The sequence below is a fragment of the Sceloporus undulatus genome, chromosome 3 (assembly GCF_019175285.1).
Source record: "Sceloporus undulatus isolate JIND9_A2432 ecotype Alabama chromosome 3, SceUnd_v1.1, whole genome shotgun sequence".
In the NCBI taxonomy this organism is placed as follows: Eukaryota; Metazoa; Chordata; class Lepidosauria; order Squamata; family Phrynosomatidae; genus Sceloporus; species Sceloporus undulatus.
This window is the reverse complement of record NC_056524.1, coordinates 266069002-266087676: the sequence shown is the minus strand read 5'-3', so window position 1 is coordinate 266087676 and position 18675 is coordinate 266069002. Positions and strand designations below refer to the sequence as shown.

At 43.2% G+C, this 18675-nt stretch overlaps 2 protein-coding genes across 4 annotated transcripts in view; one reads left to right on the top strand and one right to left on the bottom strand.

Moving 5' to 3' along the window:
• Positions 1–1952: 1952 nt before the first annotated feature.
• POLR2H (RNA polymerase II, I and III subunit H) lies at positions 1953–10807 on the bottom strand. The gene is made up of 5 exons (XM_042459529.1): positions 10518–10807; positions 8699–8782; positions 6127–6220; positions 2825–2908; positions 1953–2584 (listed from the first exon to the last, which is right to left on the bottom strand). Exons 1-5 carry the CDS (start codon positions 10588–10590, stop codon positions 2467–2469), a joined length of 453 nt encoding a protein of 150 aa, XP_042315463.1. The 5' UTR covers positions 10591–10807; the 3' UTR covers positions 1953–2466.
• Positions 10808–12487: 1680 nt separating this feature from the next.
• The window catches only part of LOC121927332, a 35410-nt gene continuing 29222 nt past the window's right edge, over positions 12488–18675 (top strand). For all 3 annotated transcript variants that reach the window (XR_006103184.1, XR_006103183.1, XM_042461066.1), the window contains exon 1: positions 12488–12845. Coding sequence is in view for 1 of the 3 variants with exons in the window: in XM_042461066.1 (XP_042317000.1) it covers positions 12767–12845 (79 nt within the window). In the remaining 2 variants the exon portion in view is untranslated. The remainder of the gene's footprint in view (positions 12846–18675) is intronic.

Here is an 18675-nt window from a genome sequence, read left to right as displayed (position 1 = left end):
CCTTGGAGCAGCAGAAAACAATCCATTTTTATAGGACATCCCTTCAGATATTTAAAGATAGCCACCAAGTCATCTGTCTTTTCTCAAAGCTAAACATACACAACTTTCTTTCATTCCTCTAAAGATTTGGTTTCTAGATCTTCTACCATCTTAGGCTGTATCTATACTGCAGAAATAATCTGGTTTGACACTTTAACTGTCATGGCTCAATGCTATGGAATTCTGGGAATGGTAGTTTCTGGGGCACCTGATAACTACCATTCCTAGAATTCCACAGCATTGGAATAAAGTGGTGTCAAAACAGATTATTTCTGCAGTGCAGATGCAGCCATTGCTACCTTTCTCTGGACATGGTCCAGCTTGTCCACGTCCTTCTTGAACTGTGCTGCTCAGAACTAGACACAGTATTTCCAGGTATTTCTTCCCTTGGTCTGGATACTGTGCTTCCCTTGGTTGATGCATCTAGAATTGCATTTGTTTTCTCGACCAGTGCGTCACACCACTGACTCATATTTTTTAGCTTGTGTTCTACCAAAAAACCCAGATCCTTTTTGTATGTATTGCTCTCGTCAGGCATCTCCCTATAACTGTGAATATCAATTTTCCTGCCTAGATGAGAGTACCTTGTATCCCTGTTGAAACTCATTTTGTTAAGGCCCACCTCTCTAAACTCAAGGTCATCAAGGACAAAAAAGCTTCCAGATGGGCCTCCTCTTTTAAAAAGTTGCACCCCTCATCCCTTTAGCTACTGAGGGTTGGAAACTAGTGTCCAGAACATTAGAGCTTGACCATCCTTGCAGTAAGACTTGAGTGATAAACTTCTGGCCTCAGAGCTTTGAAGTGTGGCTTGTACTTTCTCTTTGTTGTTAGGAAGGGGAGTGGATGGGAAATAATTAAAAGAGGACCTCTAGTTTGTGCAGGTATTTTAAAGTATGCACATACATTAGGGGGGTTCAATCTGTGTCTTATCTTCTTACTGCCATAGCATTAGAGTAAGGCAGAAGATATGCAGGAGCCACGGAAAACAGCAGAATACAGTTAGCTATTACCTTTGTTATTATATTTTGTGTTGCTACAGCTGAGCAAAGGCACACCTGTGAGATTTTCTGTTTTATATGCCAAGCTAACATGGCTGGCTTTTGAAACACTACATCATGGCTTGTACAAAGGAAGAGAGGAGATGATGGTTGCCATTTGCTGATTCAACCCAGGAACAAGGTGTCTAGGGTTGCTCGTGTTGCTTAGGGGTGCTGTTTCCTTCCCCATTTATGATGAAATCTGAAGAAGGGGAGAAGAGGAAAGGGAAGGAGAATATTCCACGAGTTTTGGCAATTTTCAAATGTGTCGAAATTACCTCTGCCTCATTTTCCAGCACTGGGTCTTTCTGGGGTACATTAATTTTCTCTTCCACTTTTTTTTTTTTTAAATTGAAAATAGAAAAGAAAATAATATTGGGGCTCCCAAAAATAGATGGCCAAAAAAAAAAAAAAAAAAAGAGATTAAAACAGACTAAGGCCTGAAACAGACAGGTCAAATAAAGCAGCTTTCAGCTGCTTCGGGGACGTGGCGTTTAGACAATGCATACCCCTGAAGCGGCTGGAGCGGATTTAATCCGCTCCTGCCAGCGGCCTGCTTGGGACTGAAGTGGTGGCTTGCTTCAGGAGTGGGCCATCCAGTCCCCATGATCCCAGAGTTCACTCCTTCCGAGCCATCTGCTTCAGCCCTAAGTCTCCTGGAATCTTTTGTGGGGCAGGGGTGTCCAGTGTTGATGAGACTCTGATCTAAACCCTGAAGAAAATGCACTCCTGGTTCAGAATATGGAGGCCCAATCAATTTGTTTTACTTAAAAAAAAGAAGGAGTAACTAATCTCAGTCTGCAGAATGTGGATGCCTCTTGCAGGTCTCTAGCTTTTCTAGTATAAGTGGACTGCACCAGACAGAAGTGCAGCAAGTACAAAAAAAAACCTCTACGTTTTTAATTAAGGCAACAAACTAAAGTCAAACAGAGCTGCCCCCTACATTTGCTAAACAGCAAAGAGATTGTGTCCACAGTCTACCTGAAATGTCAATAGTGACTCTCAGGGAACAGAGGTCCCTGTGTAATAATAATTAAAAAAAGAGTCTGTTAACCACAGCTGTGTAGACATTTGGAGAATGAAATGGAATCTCTCCAATATTAGCAGGGGTTTTTCTTCTTCAGCCTGGCGCTTGACTTGCTCATCATCTGGGGCATCTCGGACCAATTTTAGCAGCAAAGTCTTTATGCAATCTGAAGAAAAAATAGTTTCCTCTGAAGATGCCAATTGGGAGGGCAGGAATTGTTGGTGGTGGAAAACACAAGAAATGCTGGTAGGCCAATAGTCTTTCTAGCCCTCTCTTTCTATACTTGAGGGGCAACATTTCCACGGTGTCCCCAAGAGTCCAAGCTGCTTCTCTAATCTCCAACCATGCAGCACCCCAAGGTGATTAGAAGGCCAGTTTCTTCATCAGGAGATAAACTCTGGAATCAACTTCAAAACCATGCAGGTTGTTAGCATCTCCCTGGAGCCTCATGAGCAGACCCCCATAGGACACGTAGGCAGAGCTAAAAGGGGACAGAAACAAAGCCTTTAGGTTGCATGAAGAACCTTTTGTTGTCCAGGAATCAACTCCTATAAACCCTTACCATTGGTTACTTGGTGGAGCTTCTGGGAACTGAAGTCCAAAACACTTGGCGAGCTTCATGTTTGCAAAGCATGCATTGGGCTATATCCATTTGACCAGCCCTCTCAGAACTATACTGATTTTCTCAAGCAAGAAATTCTTACAATTGTGAGACACTTACAGGCGCGTGGCGGCTTCTGTGGATGTTTCATCCCCCTCAATTCTGTAGACTTTCCCATACATCACATACTCAAATTGATCAGCCCTGTGGAGAAGAACAGCACAAATGAAAGGAATGTTCTTTTTTTTACAATCACATATATTGTTTAAGTTCAGAGACACACAAATTATGGTTAAAAGATCAGAACTGGGATGCGAACCAGCTTACAAAAATTGAAGGACATAAGAACACATATGGCTAGAAACATAACAAAAGTTATTGTTACAGTATAATTAAAAACTAACAATAGAATTGATAAGAATTTATTTATTTTTACTTAAATTTTACTTTTCTATTCTCCTGACATGGGATCCAAAGTGGCTTACATAATAAATTTATTTTATATGTATGCATTTTTAAAATGTATGCACTAAAAATCCAAGATGTACAGATAGAACTAACAGTTCCAAAAACCTGCCAAAATTAAGTATTTTCCTACCACTGGAAGGATAACAAGAAAGGGGCCATTTTAACTTCTTGAGGAAGAGGCCAAGGGGCAGCCAACAAGAAGGCTCTCATATCTCAAAGCCTCTATGGGCTCATCTTGGAGAATACCATCCTTTAGACAGCCTGGATCTGAATCATGTATGGCTTTGTTGTTGTTGTCAATAGTCATAAAGTTGACTTCAATTTATGATGATTTATGAGAGGCCTCCAAGTCACCCTGCTGTTAACAGCCCTGTTCATATCTTGCAAATTCAGGGCTATGTTTTTCTTTATTGAATCAATTCATCTATAATGTGGTTTTCCTCTTTTCCCTCTGCCTTCTACCTTACCAAGCATCATTGTCTTCTCAAGTGAGTCATCTCATGATGTGTGCAAAGTATGACAGTTTTGTTATCTTGGCTTCTAGGGAGAATTCAGGCTTGATTTGCTCTACAACCCATTCCATGGTATCCAGCACCACATTTCAAATGAGCTGATTCCTATCAACTTTCACAATCATACATAAAAATTGGAAATACAATGGGAAGGGCAGCTAATTAAGGCATGCAGATTCATTTCTCCTGCACAGTTTAAGGCCAGGACAAGAAATACATATCATGACCTACAGATTTTCAAGAACCCCTCATCTTGTGGAACTGTAAACTTTGCTTGCTTCCCTTTTTCTTATGCAGCCCAGTCTGATGTGATGGCTAGAGTGATGCACTAGGATAGAGGAGGCCCAGATTCAAATCCTTATTCAACCATGAGGCTCACTTTGGCCTAGTCACATAAACCTTACAGGGATACTGTGAGGACAAAGGTGGTGAGAACCATGTATGCTGTTTCCTTTAGGAGCTGGGATACTTTGGGGCCACTCCCACTTGCTGTTTAAATCGCACTAAATCAATTCCTCGCTGCACTTTAGTCGAATCCAAAAAGGTCCCTTGTTCCTACTATCCAAGAGATTTTTTTCGTACCCCAATGGAATCCGTTCATTTTGTGGAAGGCTTGTTGTTCCCACTTGGCGCCCCTCTTTGAAATACACGTCAATCAAATACGAAATACATGTCCCCCATGCGGGGGACATCACACACTCACACACACCTTCCTCCTTCACATCTCTCTCTCTCTTACACACACACACACACACTTTTCTCCCCTCACATAATGGCAGCGGTGGCTGGCTCTGGCCCCTGGCGGTCCCCAAGGCCCCCAGCCGAAGCACAGCGAGCCTCGGAGAATGGGTGGAGCTCCTTGGGTCTGGGCTGCTACTGGGCAGCTCCATGGAGGTGCCGGGGCTGCGTTCTACATGGGGACTGTCGAGAGTGAGGAGAGGAAGGCAAGGCAAACCTTTGGGTTTTTGTTTGTGAAATCAATAGAGCGATTTCACAATTTAGCAGTTGTGACATCACTCTATTACTATGTCAATCAAATTTTCTTTCTTTTTTTTTAAAGCAAAAAGGCAGCACTGGGGGTGTGCGACATCTCCTGCCCCTCTGCCATTCGTCCCTCCCACTCCAAATGATACAATTCTGATCCGTTGTTCCCACTTGTTGAACCCGCTGCAGAATCGTTATTTTAAAAAAAGACTGCCAGGGAACTGCTCTTTGAACAATGCGGGCTTTTTTCATTTGCCTCACATCGTGACAACTGCTATCGATAGCACCGGGATCAGAACCGTTTCCAAATGGAGACGAGGGTCATATAATTTGCTTGCCAATTCATTTTTTTCATAGTAAGAATGAGGCCTTAGTAAAACAAAATATGATGCTGCAAACCCATTGCAATATAAACAACAGCTGCACTGCTAGCTCCTACTTTCTAATCCAGGATGAAAAGCAGGGAGACCCCAGAGGACTCTCATGAACTGAATAACCTGGAGAATTCTACAAATAGCTGCTGCATATAGAAGGAGAAAATTGCATAGAATGTAGCATTATATACACTGAAACAGTTATGTTTGCACTCTTTTTACTGAGGCCTGAGAGAGAACTCAAGCAAAGCACTGACTTGCACACCTTCTATTGGTTAATTCCCTTTATGTTACTCAGTGCTGTACGGTAGTCCAAAATGTTATGTTGGGACATGGGAGATTCAGGTCCCAGTTCCTCTTTAATCTCTAATCTCATTGGTGACCTTGGATTATTCACTCTTTCTCATCCTGGCCAAGTTTATAGAACTGTTCTGAGGATGATTGTAAGGAAGAGGAAAACCACACAGATCTTGAGCTCCCTGGTGGAAAGGCAGGTTATATATGCCACTAATGAATAACAATCTCTTCTAGCTTTGAGAATTAAGCCTAGTCTGGATGAGGTGGAAACAGAACATTAGATTCATGATAGAACTGTGGCTGTATATACTCCCCAAAGAATGGAAATTTCTAGCAATACACAGATCTATCTCTCCATTTTTGACTTGCCACATTAAGTTTATTCCAATCAGTTTCTGCATGAGTTTGTGATGTTCCTCCCACAGAAAATTCTTCCATACTTTCACATGCATTTATTTCAATATATGTCTCTTTGTATGCACTTTTCCTAATATATGCATTTCTGGTGAGGGATTAATCTAGTGTTATAATGAGGTTTTATGTGCACTTTCCCCTAACCTATGTATGCCTGTGTGTACTCCCCCCGTCATATTTTTTCCTCAAAGTGTGCAAACTATGTTGCAAAATTCAGGGAAGTGCAACTGTCACAGTATAGCCATATCTCCATCTGTTGATAGGCATGAGAAGTGTAAATTGTATAAGTCTGCATGAGAATATGAACGAGGCACATTTCTCTCCCATCACTCACCCAGCACCCATCCATTTTGCAGAACTAGCTCCCCATTACCTGGATGGTCTATCATCTGTAGGGTTATATTCTCCATCATCCAAGGTTCCATCTTCGTACAAGGTGCTGGCAATCACTAGGCGGAATTTGTCACCTGACGTGAAAGAATACATAAGACATAAGAGCTAGCATAGTGTAGTTGGACTGCAACTCCAGGAGACCAGAGCTTGACTACCAACTTGGCCATGGAAACTGGTTGGGTGTCTTTGGGCAAGTCAGACTCTCTCAGCAGGGACGTAGCCAGGATTTTAGGAAGGGGGGGGTCCAGACTAAGTGCCACCATTATAATGGGGCTTGGGTGTGGCAGGGCAGCAGCACACATCATTCATTTTTCTAATGGAAGGGGGGTCCAGCTATGTCCCTGAACAATGTAATGCTTATGTCAGAGTTATTATTATACAGCGAGCCCTCGCATACGTGGGCGTGCCATACGCAGCCTTGAGTATATGCGCTCAAGCCACAGGGCATGCACGGGGCGGAAGGGGCGGCGCGTCCCATTCAATTGAATGGGCGTGCACGCCTGTTGCGCCCCGCGCGCTCCCGTGCCGCCGCGCATGAGCCCCATTGTTTCCAATGGGGCTCGAGCATAGGCGGAATTCGCCTTACGCGGCGGGATCCGGAATGGATCCCCCACGTAAGGCAAGGACGGACTGAATATTAAAACGTAAAACTAACTTAGCCTCTCATTGACCAGTTGACAAACCAGTATATTTTATTACACTATAGATTTACACTTTTATTGTAATTGTGAGTACAGTAATAAAAGACTTCAAAAGATTAAAATATAATTCTTCCACTACAAATAATTTTATTTCTATATGCCAATTTGACAACTTTCACTTCTTTTCCTATAATGAAGTTGTGATACATTTAATGTGCTTACCTCTTTTAGTTTGCTGTCAGAACTTATTTTCTTTCTGATCACAAACACATCCATCTTGAACACTCAATATAAAAACTGTTAAACTATTTTAATATCACATCGCTCAGAAAAACATACGATGTGGTTATGCAACAAACATGGCAGGTCAGCAATAATGCACTGGATATCATTAAAACATAAACAAGACAGGCCAACAGGCCAACAGGCCAAGGGATGAAGAGGGGAAAGATGTATGTCCACAAGTGGAATTCCTGGCTGCAGTGTGTGTTTGTACCATACAGTTCCCAGAATTCCCTAGCACTGAGCCAGCCAGGGCAGTCTCAAAGCAGTCTCAAAGTAGATTATTGCTGCAGGTTGGCTTAATAAAGTTACTGCAAATGTATGGGTTTTGGTATTTGTCATGTAAGACCCACAAGGTAAAATCTGTTGTAGTGGTTTGAGTGTTGGACTATGACTCTGAAGTCTGGAGACCAGGGTTTGATTTCCACCTCAGCCATGAAACCCAGTGTGTGACCTTGGGGAGTAAGTCACACTCTCTCAACTTCAGAGGAAGGCAATGGCACAGCTCTTCTGAACAAATCTTGCCAAGAAAACCCCAGGATAGGTTCATTTTAGGGTTGCCATAAGTTGGAAAGGGCTTGAAGGCACACAACAACAACAACCACCCAGATCACAATGCACTGTAATGGAACTATATTCTGTTTTAACTTTAGCAGTGGCAACACTGTGAGCTACTACATTGTAGAAATAATGCAGTTTGACACCACTTTTAACTTCCAGGGCTACTAAAAAAAAAACAACCCCAAACCCCTGGGATTTGTAGTTTTGTGAGGCACCAGTACTCTTTTAGAAAGGAAAAAAATGCTTGTAAAAATACAAATCCCAGGATTCCACAGAATTGAGCAACAACACTTAAAGTGGTGTCAAAGGGTATTATATCAACAGTGTAGATTCCCCCATGCTATAGAATTGTGGGCTTTGCAGTTTGGTGTGGGGCATTTGGAAAGCTCAGCCAGAGATAGAGAGATGGGGGAGGTCACTGAACTACAACACCCATAATCCCACAGCACGTTGCCATGGCAATCACTCTACAACAGCCTAGTATGATAAAGTACTCAAGTTGCAGAGTTGGAGTGGAAGCCAGACTCCTATGGAAACGAAAGGGAAAGAGCTTGCTTTATCTTTCCCCCTTTCCCTCTCCGAGCTCCGTGGTTTTAATGGAGAGGAGGAGGGGGGGGGAGGAAGGAGCTTGAATGCCCCCAGGCCTGAAGGGGGGGGGAACCAGACCCCCCAAACTCCCCCTCCAGCTACGTCCTTGCTCTCAGCCTTAGATGAAGACAATGGCAAATCTCCTCTGAAGAAATCTTGCCAAGAAAACCAAAACATGGCATCAAGCAACAGTTGACATTAGGCACATAGCCAACAACAGTTGAGAAGGAAAAGATGATGCTTTCCACCCAAAACAAGGATGGGCAACTTCAAATGGTCTGGGACTATTTTTGCAGGTGACACAGTGGCTAAAATGATCATACATATTGCTGTCTTTATTTCAAAGACTTCAAATTCTGCAAGTCAAGAAGCTTGAATTTGCAGGGAGAAAGGGCTTAAGAATAAAGACATAGACATTCCACCAACAAAAGCTTAGTCATTAACCAGCATTGTCAGACCAGTTACTGAAACCTCACTTACCAAGATCAACAGGGTAGATCTGTACATTGACATCCAAGATTAAATCCATCTTGAAGGACTCACTCTCACAATGCAGTCGGGAAACTGGTGAAACAAATCTGGGTGTCAGTTATTGGAGGGTACAACATTGGGTGTGTATTGTCATTAGGATGGAAGTGGGAACTTTTTCTAGGAGTCACAGCGACAGACATGGGTGGGTGGAAGCAGAGGGTCCCTTATTTAGATTTCACTATTAAATTCAGGGGATGACTTTTTACTATGTACTAACGTTTGGCCTACCTCACAAAGTTGTGGTCTGTAAGTGGGGAGGGGGACTATATGTAGCATCTCAGGTATGTGGGGCAACATTGGGCATAAGGACAACAAATGAAAGCGAGGGTTGAGGGGAAAAAAGAGAGACTGAGAGAAGAAATAGAACTTGGGAAAGATACTTTTTGGGACGACAACTCCCAGAATCCCCAGCCAGCATGCACAAAACTGTGTGTTCAAGAGCAGCAAAATGGGATGGGAAAGAAGAAGGGATATGGCTGCATCGATAGGAGTGCAGTACCTAGATGGAGGGAAGTAATACAGTAAGCCCTTCTTATCTATGGATTTTTTATCCACAGATTCAAGCATCCATGGCTTGAAAATATTCATAGAATCCTAGAGTTGGAAGAGACCGCAAGGGCCATCCAGTCCAACCTCCTGCCATACAGGAACACATAATCAAAGCACCCCGATGGCCATCCAAAAAACGTATACATTCCAAAAAGCAAACACCGATTTTTCATTTCATATAAGGGACACCATTTTGCTCTGCCATTATATTTAATGGGACTTGAGCATCCACGGATTCTGTTATCCACGGGGGATCCTGGAACCAAACCCCAGCGGATAACATGGTCCCACTGCTGTATTGTTCTATTCTGCTTTTTCAGACCTCAAATAAAACACTATGTCCAGTTTTGAGTAGCACAATTCAACAAGGATGTGGACAAGATGGAGGGTGTGTAAAGGAGGGTGACCAAAATGATGAAGGGCCTGGAAGCTATGCCTCATGAGGAGAGACTCAGGGAGCTGGGGATGTTTACCCTGGAGAAGAGAAGGTTAAGAGGCGGTATGACAGCCCTGCTTAAATATTTGAAGGGATGTCATATTGAGGAGGGAGCTGACTTGTTTTCTGCTGCTCCAGAGACTAGGACCCAATGGAGCAATGGATGCAAGCTCCAGGAAAAGGGATTCCAGCTCAACATTCGGAGGACCTTCCTGACAGAAAGGGCTGTTTGACAGTGGAAGACATTCCCTCAATGGAGGATGGTGGAGTCTCCTTCCTTGGAGGTCTGTAAGCAAAGGCTGGATGGCCATCAGTCAGGGGTGCTTTGACTGAGACTTCCTGCATGGCAGAAGGGGGCTGGGCTGGGTGGCCCTTGGGGTCTCTATGCTGCTATTGCCATCTCCATGCATAACTTTAGTCTAGAGGTTCACCTTGATAAAACAACGCACACTATCCTCCTGTCAAAGCACAGCATTTAATTGCTAAACCACTTACTACTCTGACCCCAGACTAGTCAGAGAAAGGGAGCCTCCTCAGGTCCTCCTTTTCCAAGGCATGTCCTACATTCCCAACCTTCTTATATTTTATGGTATTTTAATGTGTTTTTTAATATTGTTGTAAGCCGCCTCGATCTCATTGGAGAAGCGGAGTATAAATAAATATTATTATTATTACTATTATTTAATCACATGACTCCAAAGGACGAAGCCGCAAGAAGGCGATATATCCTACAAATCCCAGGGGCCCAAAGGCCAAAGCGTGGGGCTGCCTCCTTCTTCGTACCTCGGTCGAACTTCTTGCCCTCGGGGTCGATGTCTTTCACGTCGAAGATATCCTCGAAGAGGATGCCTGCCATGGCCAGGCGGAGGAAGGGAAGGCTTGGGACTTACAAGGTAGACGCTGGTCTATCAGGGAAGGGAGGGGATGAGGCCGGAAACCCAGCGCCAAGCCAAGAAGGAGCCCCAGAAGCCCCAAATCCCTTCCGCTCTCCTTGGAGCCAGGATTGGAACTGGACCCGCGTGGATGGATTCGAAACACTCTCTCAGAGACACACTTCCGTCGCTTTCCGTGCGGGCGCTCGCAGGTGACGTCAGAGGACTGAAGCTCAGGCAGCCATCTTGGAAGCGGGCAAAGCGACGTTGAACGGAAGGTGGTGAGAAAGTGGGAGGGGAGCATGGCGGGCGGAAGCTCGGGCAGCCATCTTGGTAGCGGGCAGAGGGAGGGAAGCGGAACTGAAAAGGCAGCGAGAAAATGGAGGCGGCGGGCGGCGCTGGAGTGGAGGTTTTTTGCGCATGCGCAGAAGAAGGCTTCTTCAGCTCTGAGGCGAACCAGTGATGTTTTTGCTCCAACGGAAAAGAAATTGAAGAAGAGTCTTATTCATGTCTTGGCTCAGAAGCAATGAGATCAATATATTGATAAAAGTGGATATATAATTTTACTGATTGGAATGGATATGTCTATATATATATATATATACACACACACATACATACACATATGAGGATAATATGTATATATATATATATGAGGATAATATAGGGATATCCTTAATTTTAGTCGAATTAGATTGTTTCTTTTTTATATATGTAGTAAGAGAAGAACAGTTTGGTTTAAAAAGAAACAGTCTAATTCTACTAAAAGTAAGGATATCCCTATATTCTCCATATATATATATATATATATATATAAACATATCAATTCTAATCATTAATCCCATATATCCACTTTTTATCAGGAAATTAGGCTTATGGTGATAGATGGAAAAAGAATATTCTTTATTAAAAGATGCTAAACATTATAGAAGATAAGTTTATCAATGACAGGTGTATGTAAGAAAATGTGGACAATAGACATAGAAGGAAATCTGTTTAGATAGCAATGTAATTTTAAATGGATTGTTTGTTTGGTTTTTTTTACATATGTTTTTATGGGTTTTTTAATGTCAAATCAATAAAAGAAGCCATGGAGCTACGTTTATTATAGCATGAGTTCTTTCCTTTTCAAATAATGTTTTTATTAAGGTTTTCTGCTGAAAATGAAAACAAAACACAAGGAAGAAATGGAAGAAAGGAGGGAAAAACAAAACAGACGTCTTCAAAAAACAAAATACAAAAACCACTTCCAACTTTCTCTTCTGTCGTGTGTATATAACACATATACAGTAGGTTATGAATGTTTGTTTTATAGTGTTATTTTAACATGTTTTATATTTATTCTGTTGTCTAATGGCATTTTGGCTGAAATAAAGGTATGGAGAAAAATATATAAATATTTTATTTGGATAAAACCATTAAAAAAGGGACACCCGACCGCTAAAAAAAAAGCTGTAACAAAACAGGTTAAAATGATAAACATCTAGTATTTACTTTCTAACCCAAAAGACTCCCAGACTCTCTTAACTATAATACCTTTGTTCAAATGACTCTTTAAGTTTACTCTGGTCTTCCTCTTAACCGACATTGTAAGTTAAAACATAAACATTTGATGCTAAAGTAGCAACTCAGGTATAATCATTATAGAATTACAATTTAAAACAAAGAGAGAACAATGAAATACTTTGGGGGAGATGCTTGGGGCAGAGCTGGGTTGGGATGGATGTCCTCCAGGTGCCCCTGCCTGCCTCTAAGAAGAAGAAGATGCTTCCCAGGGGGAGGACCAGGAGGAGGATGCAGCTGCCGCTGATTGGTGGGGCTCTGTGAGGAGGCGCGCTCTGATTGGCTGCCGTTGGTTTTCCAGGTGACAGCCACCGCAGGGCTGGTCCAGGCGAGGAGGCGCCCTCGGCATTGGAGGCTCCTCTCTCCTCCTCCTCCTGGCTCCTGCCATCCAAGTTTCCCCAGGTTGCCTGGCCGGCCAGAAAAAGAGCCGTTTCCCTCGGGGCTGGGAGGGCGAGGGTGCTCCTGGCCATGCGCAGAGTGCCCCCCTGGGCGAGGAGCATGGCCCTGAGCTTGTGAGGTCTCTTTGGAAAGGCCACCGCAGCCGCCAGCCCCCCTCTCTCTTCCATCTCTGCCGGCCAGGAAGCCCCCCCAGGTTGCATGGATGAGCAGAGGAGGAAGAAGAAGCTGACCAACTACACCATTGGTCTCCTCTTCCTCTCCGGAGGGATTGAGTATGGTAAGGGATGGATCATGCCTGGGAAACGGGCTGTTTCGCCTAGTGGTTAGGGACAGGGTGGGAGGCAAGAGGCCCTGCTCTGCAGGAGGGTCCCTCCATGCTTTTAGGCCAGGTCCTGGGGCCAAGGCAGGCTGACCAGCCGTCCTCCTTTTCCAGGACAGGCCCTACATTTCCATTTTAGCCAATATTACAGTCAACAAACCTACATTTTAGGTTTGTTGTCCAAGGAGGATCCCCAAACGCCCTCCATGTTGAGCTAAGGACCTAAGAAGCTGGGTGACCTTGGGCAGGTCACACTCTCTCAGCCTCAGGGGATGAGCCCTGCCAAGAAAAGCCCAGGATAGGACTTGCCTTAGGGTCGCCCTAAGTCAGAAACAACCTGAAGGCACACAATGAAGAAGAAGCAGGGATTGACATTTCTATGAGTGTTTTGAAGCTTCCCGTTTGGTCACGTCCTCCATTTTTCTTCAGCGTCCTACAGTTTTTTTTGGGGGGGGGGGAAATGAAGGAAAGGGGTTGTTTTTATTGTGTGCCTTCAAGTTGTTTCCAATTTAAGGTGACCTTAAGGTGAGATGACCAGCCGTCCTCCTTTTCCAGGACAGCTCCTCCATTTCAGCCATCTGTCCAGGAGAAATTCCAAAATGTTCTCCATGATGAGCATGGATTTCCACTTCTAGGGAGTTTATCACATGAAGGAGAGCGGGAGTTTAGTCTGTGAACATCCTGGGAAAATCGCATAATTACACGTAACAATTTCACATGACGTCGCACAAAACCTGCTATTAAAGTGGTCACAAAGAAGCTTTAATGCACATCTTTTTACTTTTGGGATTTCAGGGACAATGCATTTCCAATATCAATTTATTTGCACAATTACTTGCCATTTCCGCTTCATTTGTGGGATGCTTTAAATGCGCTTTCATCTCTCTTTAATGCCGAAATCAGCCCCAGTGTGATAAAGTCCTATGAGTGTTTTGAGCTTTTCTTTGGTCATGTCCTCCTTTGCGGAAGGATCCCCAAATGCCCTCCATGTTGAACAGGGCTAAGAATCATGCGTTTATATTTTTAGGAGTGTTTTGAGTTTTTCTTTGGGAATGTCCTCCATTTTTCCTTGAGCGTCCTGCATTTGGCACTGCCTTGTCCTTCTTTGCAGTGAGGACATCTGGTCACCCTGTGCCACCGTTGCTTTCAGCTTTTACCATGTTCCTATGAATGAGAGTCCTTTAAGAGCCCTTGTTATATATAGGTCTTGCAGACTCAGGGCCCTGGTTTTCTTGGAGTGCATCTACCCCAGCGGTTTCCAAACTTTGGTCCCCCAGGCATGTTGGACTTCAGTTCCCAGACTCCCCAGCCTTTTTGATCGATGTCCAGGGATTCTGGGATTGCTGTTGTTTTGTGCCTTCAAGTGGTTTCCAACTTATGGCAACTCTAAGCGGTTTGAGGGTTGAACTATGACTCTGGAAACCAGGCTCAGCCATGGAAACCCATTGGGTGACCTTGGGCAAGTCACACTCTCTCAGCCTCAGAGGAGGACCGTGGCAAACCCTCTCTGAAGAAACTTGCCAAGAAAACACCATGATAGGTTCACTTTACAAGTCGCTGCAAGTCAGAAATGACTTGAAGGCACATAACAACATCATCGTCTCAGGACATGTCCAAAGTACAGTAATTTCAGTTTAGTTATCATAGCTTCTAGATAGACTTCAGGCTTGATTTACTCTCAGCCCCATTTGTCTGTCTGTCTTTGGCAATCTGTGGAATCTGTGGATCTCTCCTCCAGCGCCATAGTTCAAATGAGTTCATTCTCTTTCTCTCTGGTTTCTTCACTATTCACTCCTCACACCCATACGCAGTAATTGGAAATACGATGGCATGAATCATTCCGCTTCTGATATTTTAATGATATATTTTTACACTTGAGGATCTTATCTGGTTTGTCATAGCTGCCTTTCCAAGCTGTCGATTTCTTAGCACACTCACCATTTTCATTTATGAGTGAGCTAAGGTATAGGAAGCCTTTTAACTCTTTTGCTGTCTTCTTCACCCATGTAAAAATTCTGTAAGCCATCTCTGGTCATTTATTTTTGTTCATTTGGTAACCGAGCTTCAACACTTCCTTCCTTGACATTTATCAGTAGTGGTTCTGAGTCTTTGCAGCTAATATTGTGCCAGCTGCATGTTTCTTAAACTGTTGATATTCTTTCCCCCGCCTCCTCCTTCTTGAGTCTAATCCCAGTTTCCGTATGGACTAGGAAAGGTTTTCCACCCACTTTATTTTGAAATAAAGGTACGTGTTGCCATCTAAACATTCCTGCCCTTCATTCCTGCACAGAGGGCATTTTCCAACTCTGCCCCGCAGCTCTGGAACTCTCTTCCCGGCGAGCTCCGCTCGGTTAACTTCCTTGACCTGTTCAGGAAGAAGCTGAAGACCTACCTCTTCCAACAGGCTTTCCCCTAGGCGTTGTGATATCTGCTCTCTCCCCATTACACTAGCACTCTTAAGCTAGTTATTATTGTGGTTTTTAATGTTTGTAATTTTTATCTTGTTTTTAAAAATTTGATGTATTCATTTGAAATTTTATAATGTAGATACTGTTGCAAATTGTACATTGTTTAGTACCTCTTTTGTAACCCGCTTTGATCTCCTTGGAAAAGCGGGCTATAAATAAACAGTATTATGATGATGATGATGATGATGATGATGCTATTAAATCCAGAGTTTTCAAATTGCACCCCCAGCATGTGGCAGCATTGGGACCTTTGAACCCAAATACTTAGTGGTGAAGTGGTTTGAGCATTGGACTACAACTCTGGGTTTGATTCCTGGCTCGGCCATGAAACCCACCAGATGACCTTGGGCAAGTCACATGCTCTCAGCCTCAGGGGAAGGCACTGGAAAACCTCCTCCCCACAAACTTTACCAAGGAAACCCCACAATAGGATTCCAAAACAACATTGTACAAGCAGCTCATGGTCTGAACAGGGCTCATCCTGTCATTGTGGGGCGAGTCTCCTTCTCTGCTTAGTTGTTATTCAAGTTATTTCCGACTTGTGGCAACCCTAAGGCGAACCTGTCACAGGGTTTTCTGGGGCTGAGAGTGTGTGACGTGCCCAAGGTCACTCTGGGGATTTCCATGGCTGAATGGGGAATCAAATGTTCATCTCTAGAGCTGCAGTCCAATGCTCAAACTACTATAGCACACTGCCTCTGCTCAGACCATGAGGTATTATACATTGGTGCTTGGCTGTTTAGGCCAGAGTGGAAATCCTGCAAACCTCCAAATGTTGTTAGAGTGCAGCTCCCAGCATTCGTCACCCTTAGCAATACTGGACTGTTGGGAGTTGCACTCTGATAGAGGACCACACAATTTCCAGCCCTCTTTTTGCCAAAGTTAGGGAAATGGTGGCTCTCTAGATATAGTTGGAAATCAGTTCCCATCAACTTGTCTGAAGTTATATTTGATACTTTCAGAAACCTCCTCATTCTCTCTATGGTATTTAGTGGCCCTAGATTTCATTTTATTACACTATAGCACACTATAGCATGTATGCAAATCCAGAACAGGGTAGGAGGTGTCTGTTGTTATTGTGTGCCTTCAAATAGTTTCCGATTTATGGTGATCCTATCATGAGGTTTTCTTGGTGAGGTTCTTCAGGGAGGGTTGACCGTTGCCATTCTCTGAGGCTGAGAGTGTGTGACTTGCCCAAGATCACCCAGTGGGTTTCCATGGCCAAACTTGGATTCGAACCCTGGTCTCCAGAGTCATAGTCCAATGCTCAAACCACTGCATCACACTGGCTCTTTCAGGAGGCATCGACAAACATTAAAATGGCTTGACAGTATAGGGATAGGAATTGTGTGGCTTTCCAGATGTTGCTTAACTACAGTCCCCAGCAACTCTCACCATTGGCTATGCTAGGGTTGATGGGAGTTGTGGTCCAGCTCTATGTAGAAAGCTGCACAATTCTCACTCCTGCTCATGTAGATGAAGTGGTGGGATATGCCCTTATTACAGAATGTGTTTTCATGGACTAAAGGCCATTTCATTAAATAGCCTATTGTCTATGAAAAGACATGCTAGAATAAACTTGTTTTTCTTTAAAGTGGCACAGGACTCTGGGTTGATTTTTCTGTAACCTGGTATCTATGTTGTAATGGAAGAAACGTGAGATATTTATGTAAGGAGTCAATAATCTATGAAGGTCACTTGAGAGATGCAAGTTCAGTAGAAGGTGGCTAAGTGGTATGTGTTTCTAAATTAAGGTCTCTGACAGGACACAGGGTACAGTGAAAGTGTGAGCCAGTGTGACGTAGTGGCTTAAGTGTTGGATCATGACTCTAGGTATCAGGGTTTAAATGCTCACTTGGCCATGAAAACCTACTGATTGACTTTGAGCAAGTCACATTTTCTCAGCTTCAGAGGAAGCCTATTAGAGTACTCTGCTGGTCTGATTTGTGAGAATCCTATTTCATTCCAGTCTTTTCCTATGTAAGATCAGAGATTTTTAAACCCCATCTCCTGCAGACTGTATTGTGACCCGAGTTGTTGTCTTATTTATCCTTTTACCTTAATGATTTGGGGGAAGCAAATGACAACCTAGCACTATGCTGTCTCTCAAAGTCCCTTATGGCTTTGGGCTGGTGACATCTTCCTCATTGCTATGCCTGTTAAGATCCAGCCACAAATGCCTTGCTCTCTTCCTTTCTTTTCTGTTGTTTGGAGTTTGGGATATTAATATGCACAGGTCAAATGGGTGCAATAACATTTCAAGGTTCTTGTGCTAACCTTGTGCATGTCACAGCCCAACCTACCTTGCGACACTCAGAAAAAGAGGCTGGCCTGGGTGGGGAGATGTAAACTGTAACAATAAAAGGATCAAGTTGTAAAACCAGTGCTACGACACAGTTAAAATGAGGTGGCGCCACAACTAGGGCCGAAACTGCAACATAAAATTACGTATTCAGGACCTGTCCCTGCCAGTATGAGCTTTTGTTTCTAAAAGCATGTTTCGAATTCTGAACTCTACCCCAAAGATAACCGTCAGAAAAATTCTCAAAAGGTCAACTAACAGTACCATTCTGGAACTGGGGATGTTATCAGACAAGGGAAATTGGAAGTATAATCCAATGGCATTCTGAATGCAATCATTGGGTTTAACCTTACTGTGTGATAGACTACCACATGCAATTTTGGGCAATGGGAAGTCAGTCCAAACGCAATCATGGGGTTTCACATTATTGCATGAAAAGTGATCACACACAATTTCGGGCGATGGCAAGCTATTTTCGGGCAATCGGAAGTCAGTTCGAACACAATTCGAATTCACGTAAATTCACTGAACTAGCGAATTCACGTGAATGCATTCTGGCCCCACTTTCTTTTCATTTGAAATGAGAAGAAATTCCTCCCGTGTGATAAACTCCTTGGTCTGAAAAGCAGGAGTATGCAGTAATACCCCAGCGTACACCGTACAAATCTACCTCTGTAAAACAATATATATGTATAAAATAATGAATATGTATATATCTTGTTTATAACAAAAACAATATTCACATAACAAAAACAAAGTATTCACATAACAAAAAATAATGTATTTCTGTTACATATGGTTACTGTAAATTATTGGTCAACACAGCTTTGCTATGTTTTGTATTTTATTAGAATGCATGTATATGAATTGTGAATATATTATTTTCTGTTATGAACAATCAAGATACATGCATATTTATTATTATGTATTGGTTTATAGAAGTAGATTTGCAGGGCATACATTGGAGTGTTATTGCATACTCCTTGTTGTTGTGCGCCTTCAAGTCATTTCCAACTCC

Coding starts and splice junctions, on each gene's coding strand:
- POLR2H (XM_042459529.1), bottom strand. CDS start 10,590: ATGGCAGGCATCCTCTTCGAGGATATCTTCGACGTGAAAGACATCGAC. Junction 2,909..6,126: donor ACAGATGATAGACCATCCAG/GTAATGGGGAGC, acceptor TCTTCTCCACAG/GGCTGATCAATTTGAGTATG. Junction 2,585..2,824: donor ACAGAAGCCGCCACGCGCCT/GTAAGTGTCTCA, acceptor GTCCCCTTTTAG/CTCTGCCTACGTGTCCTATG.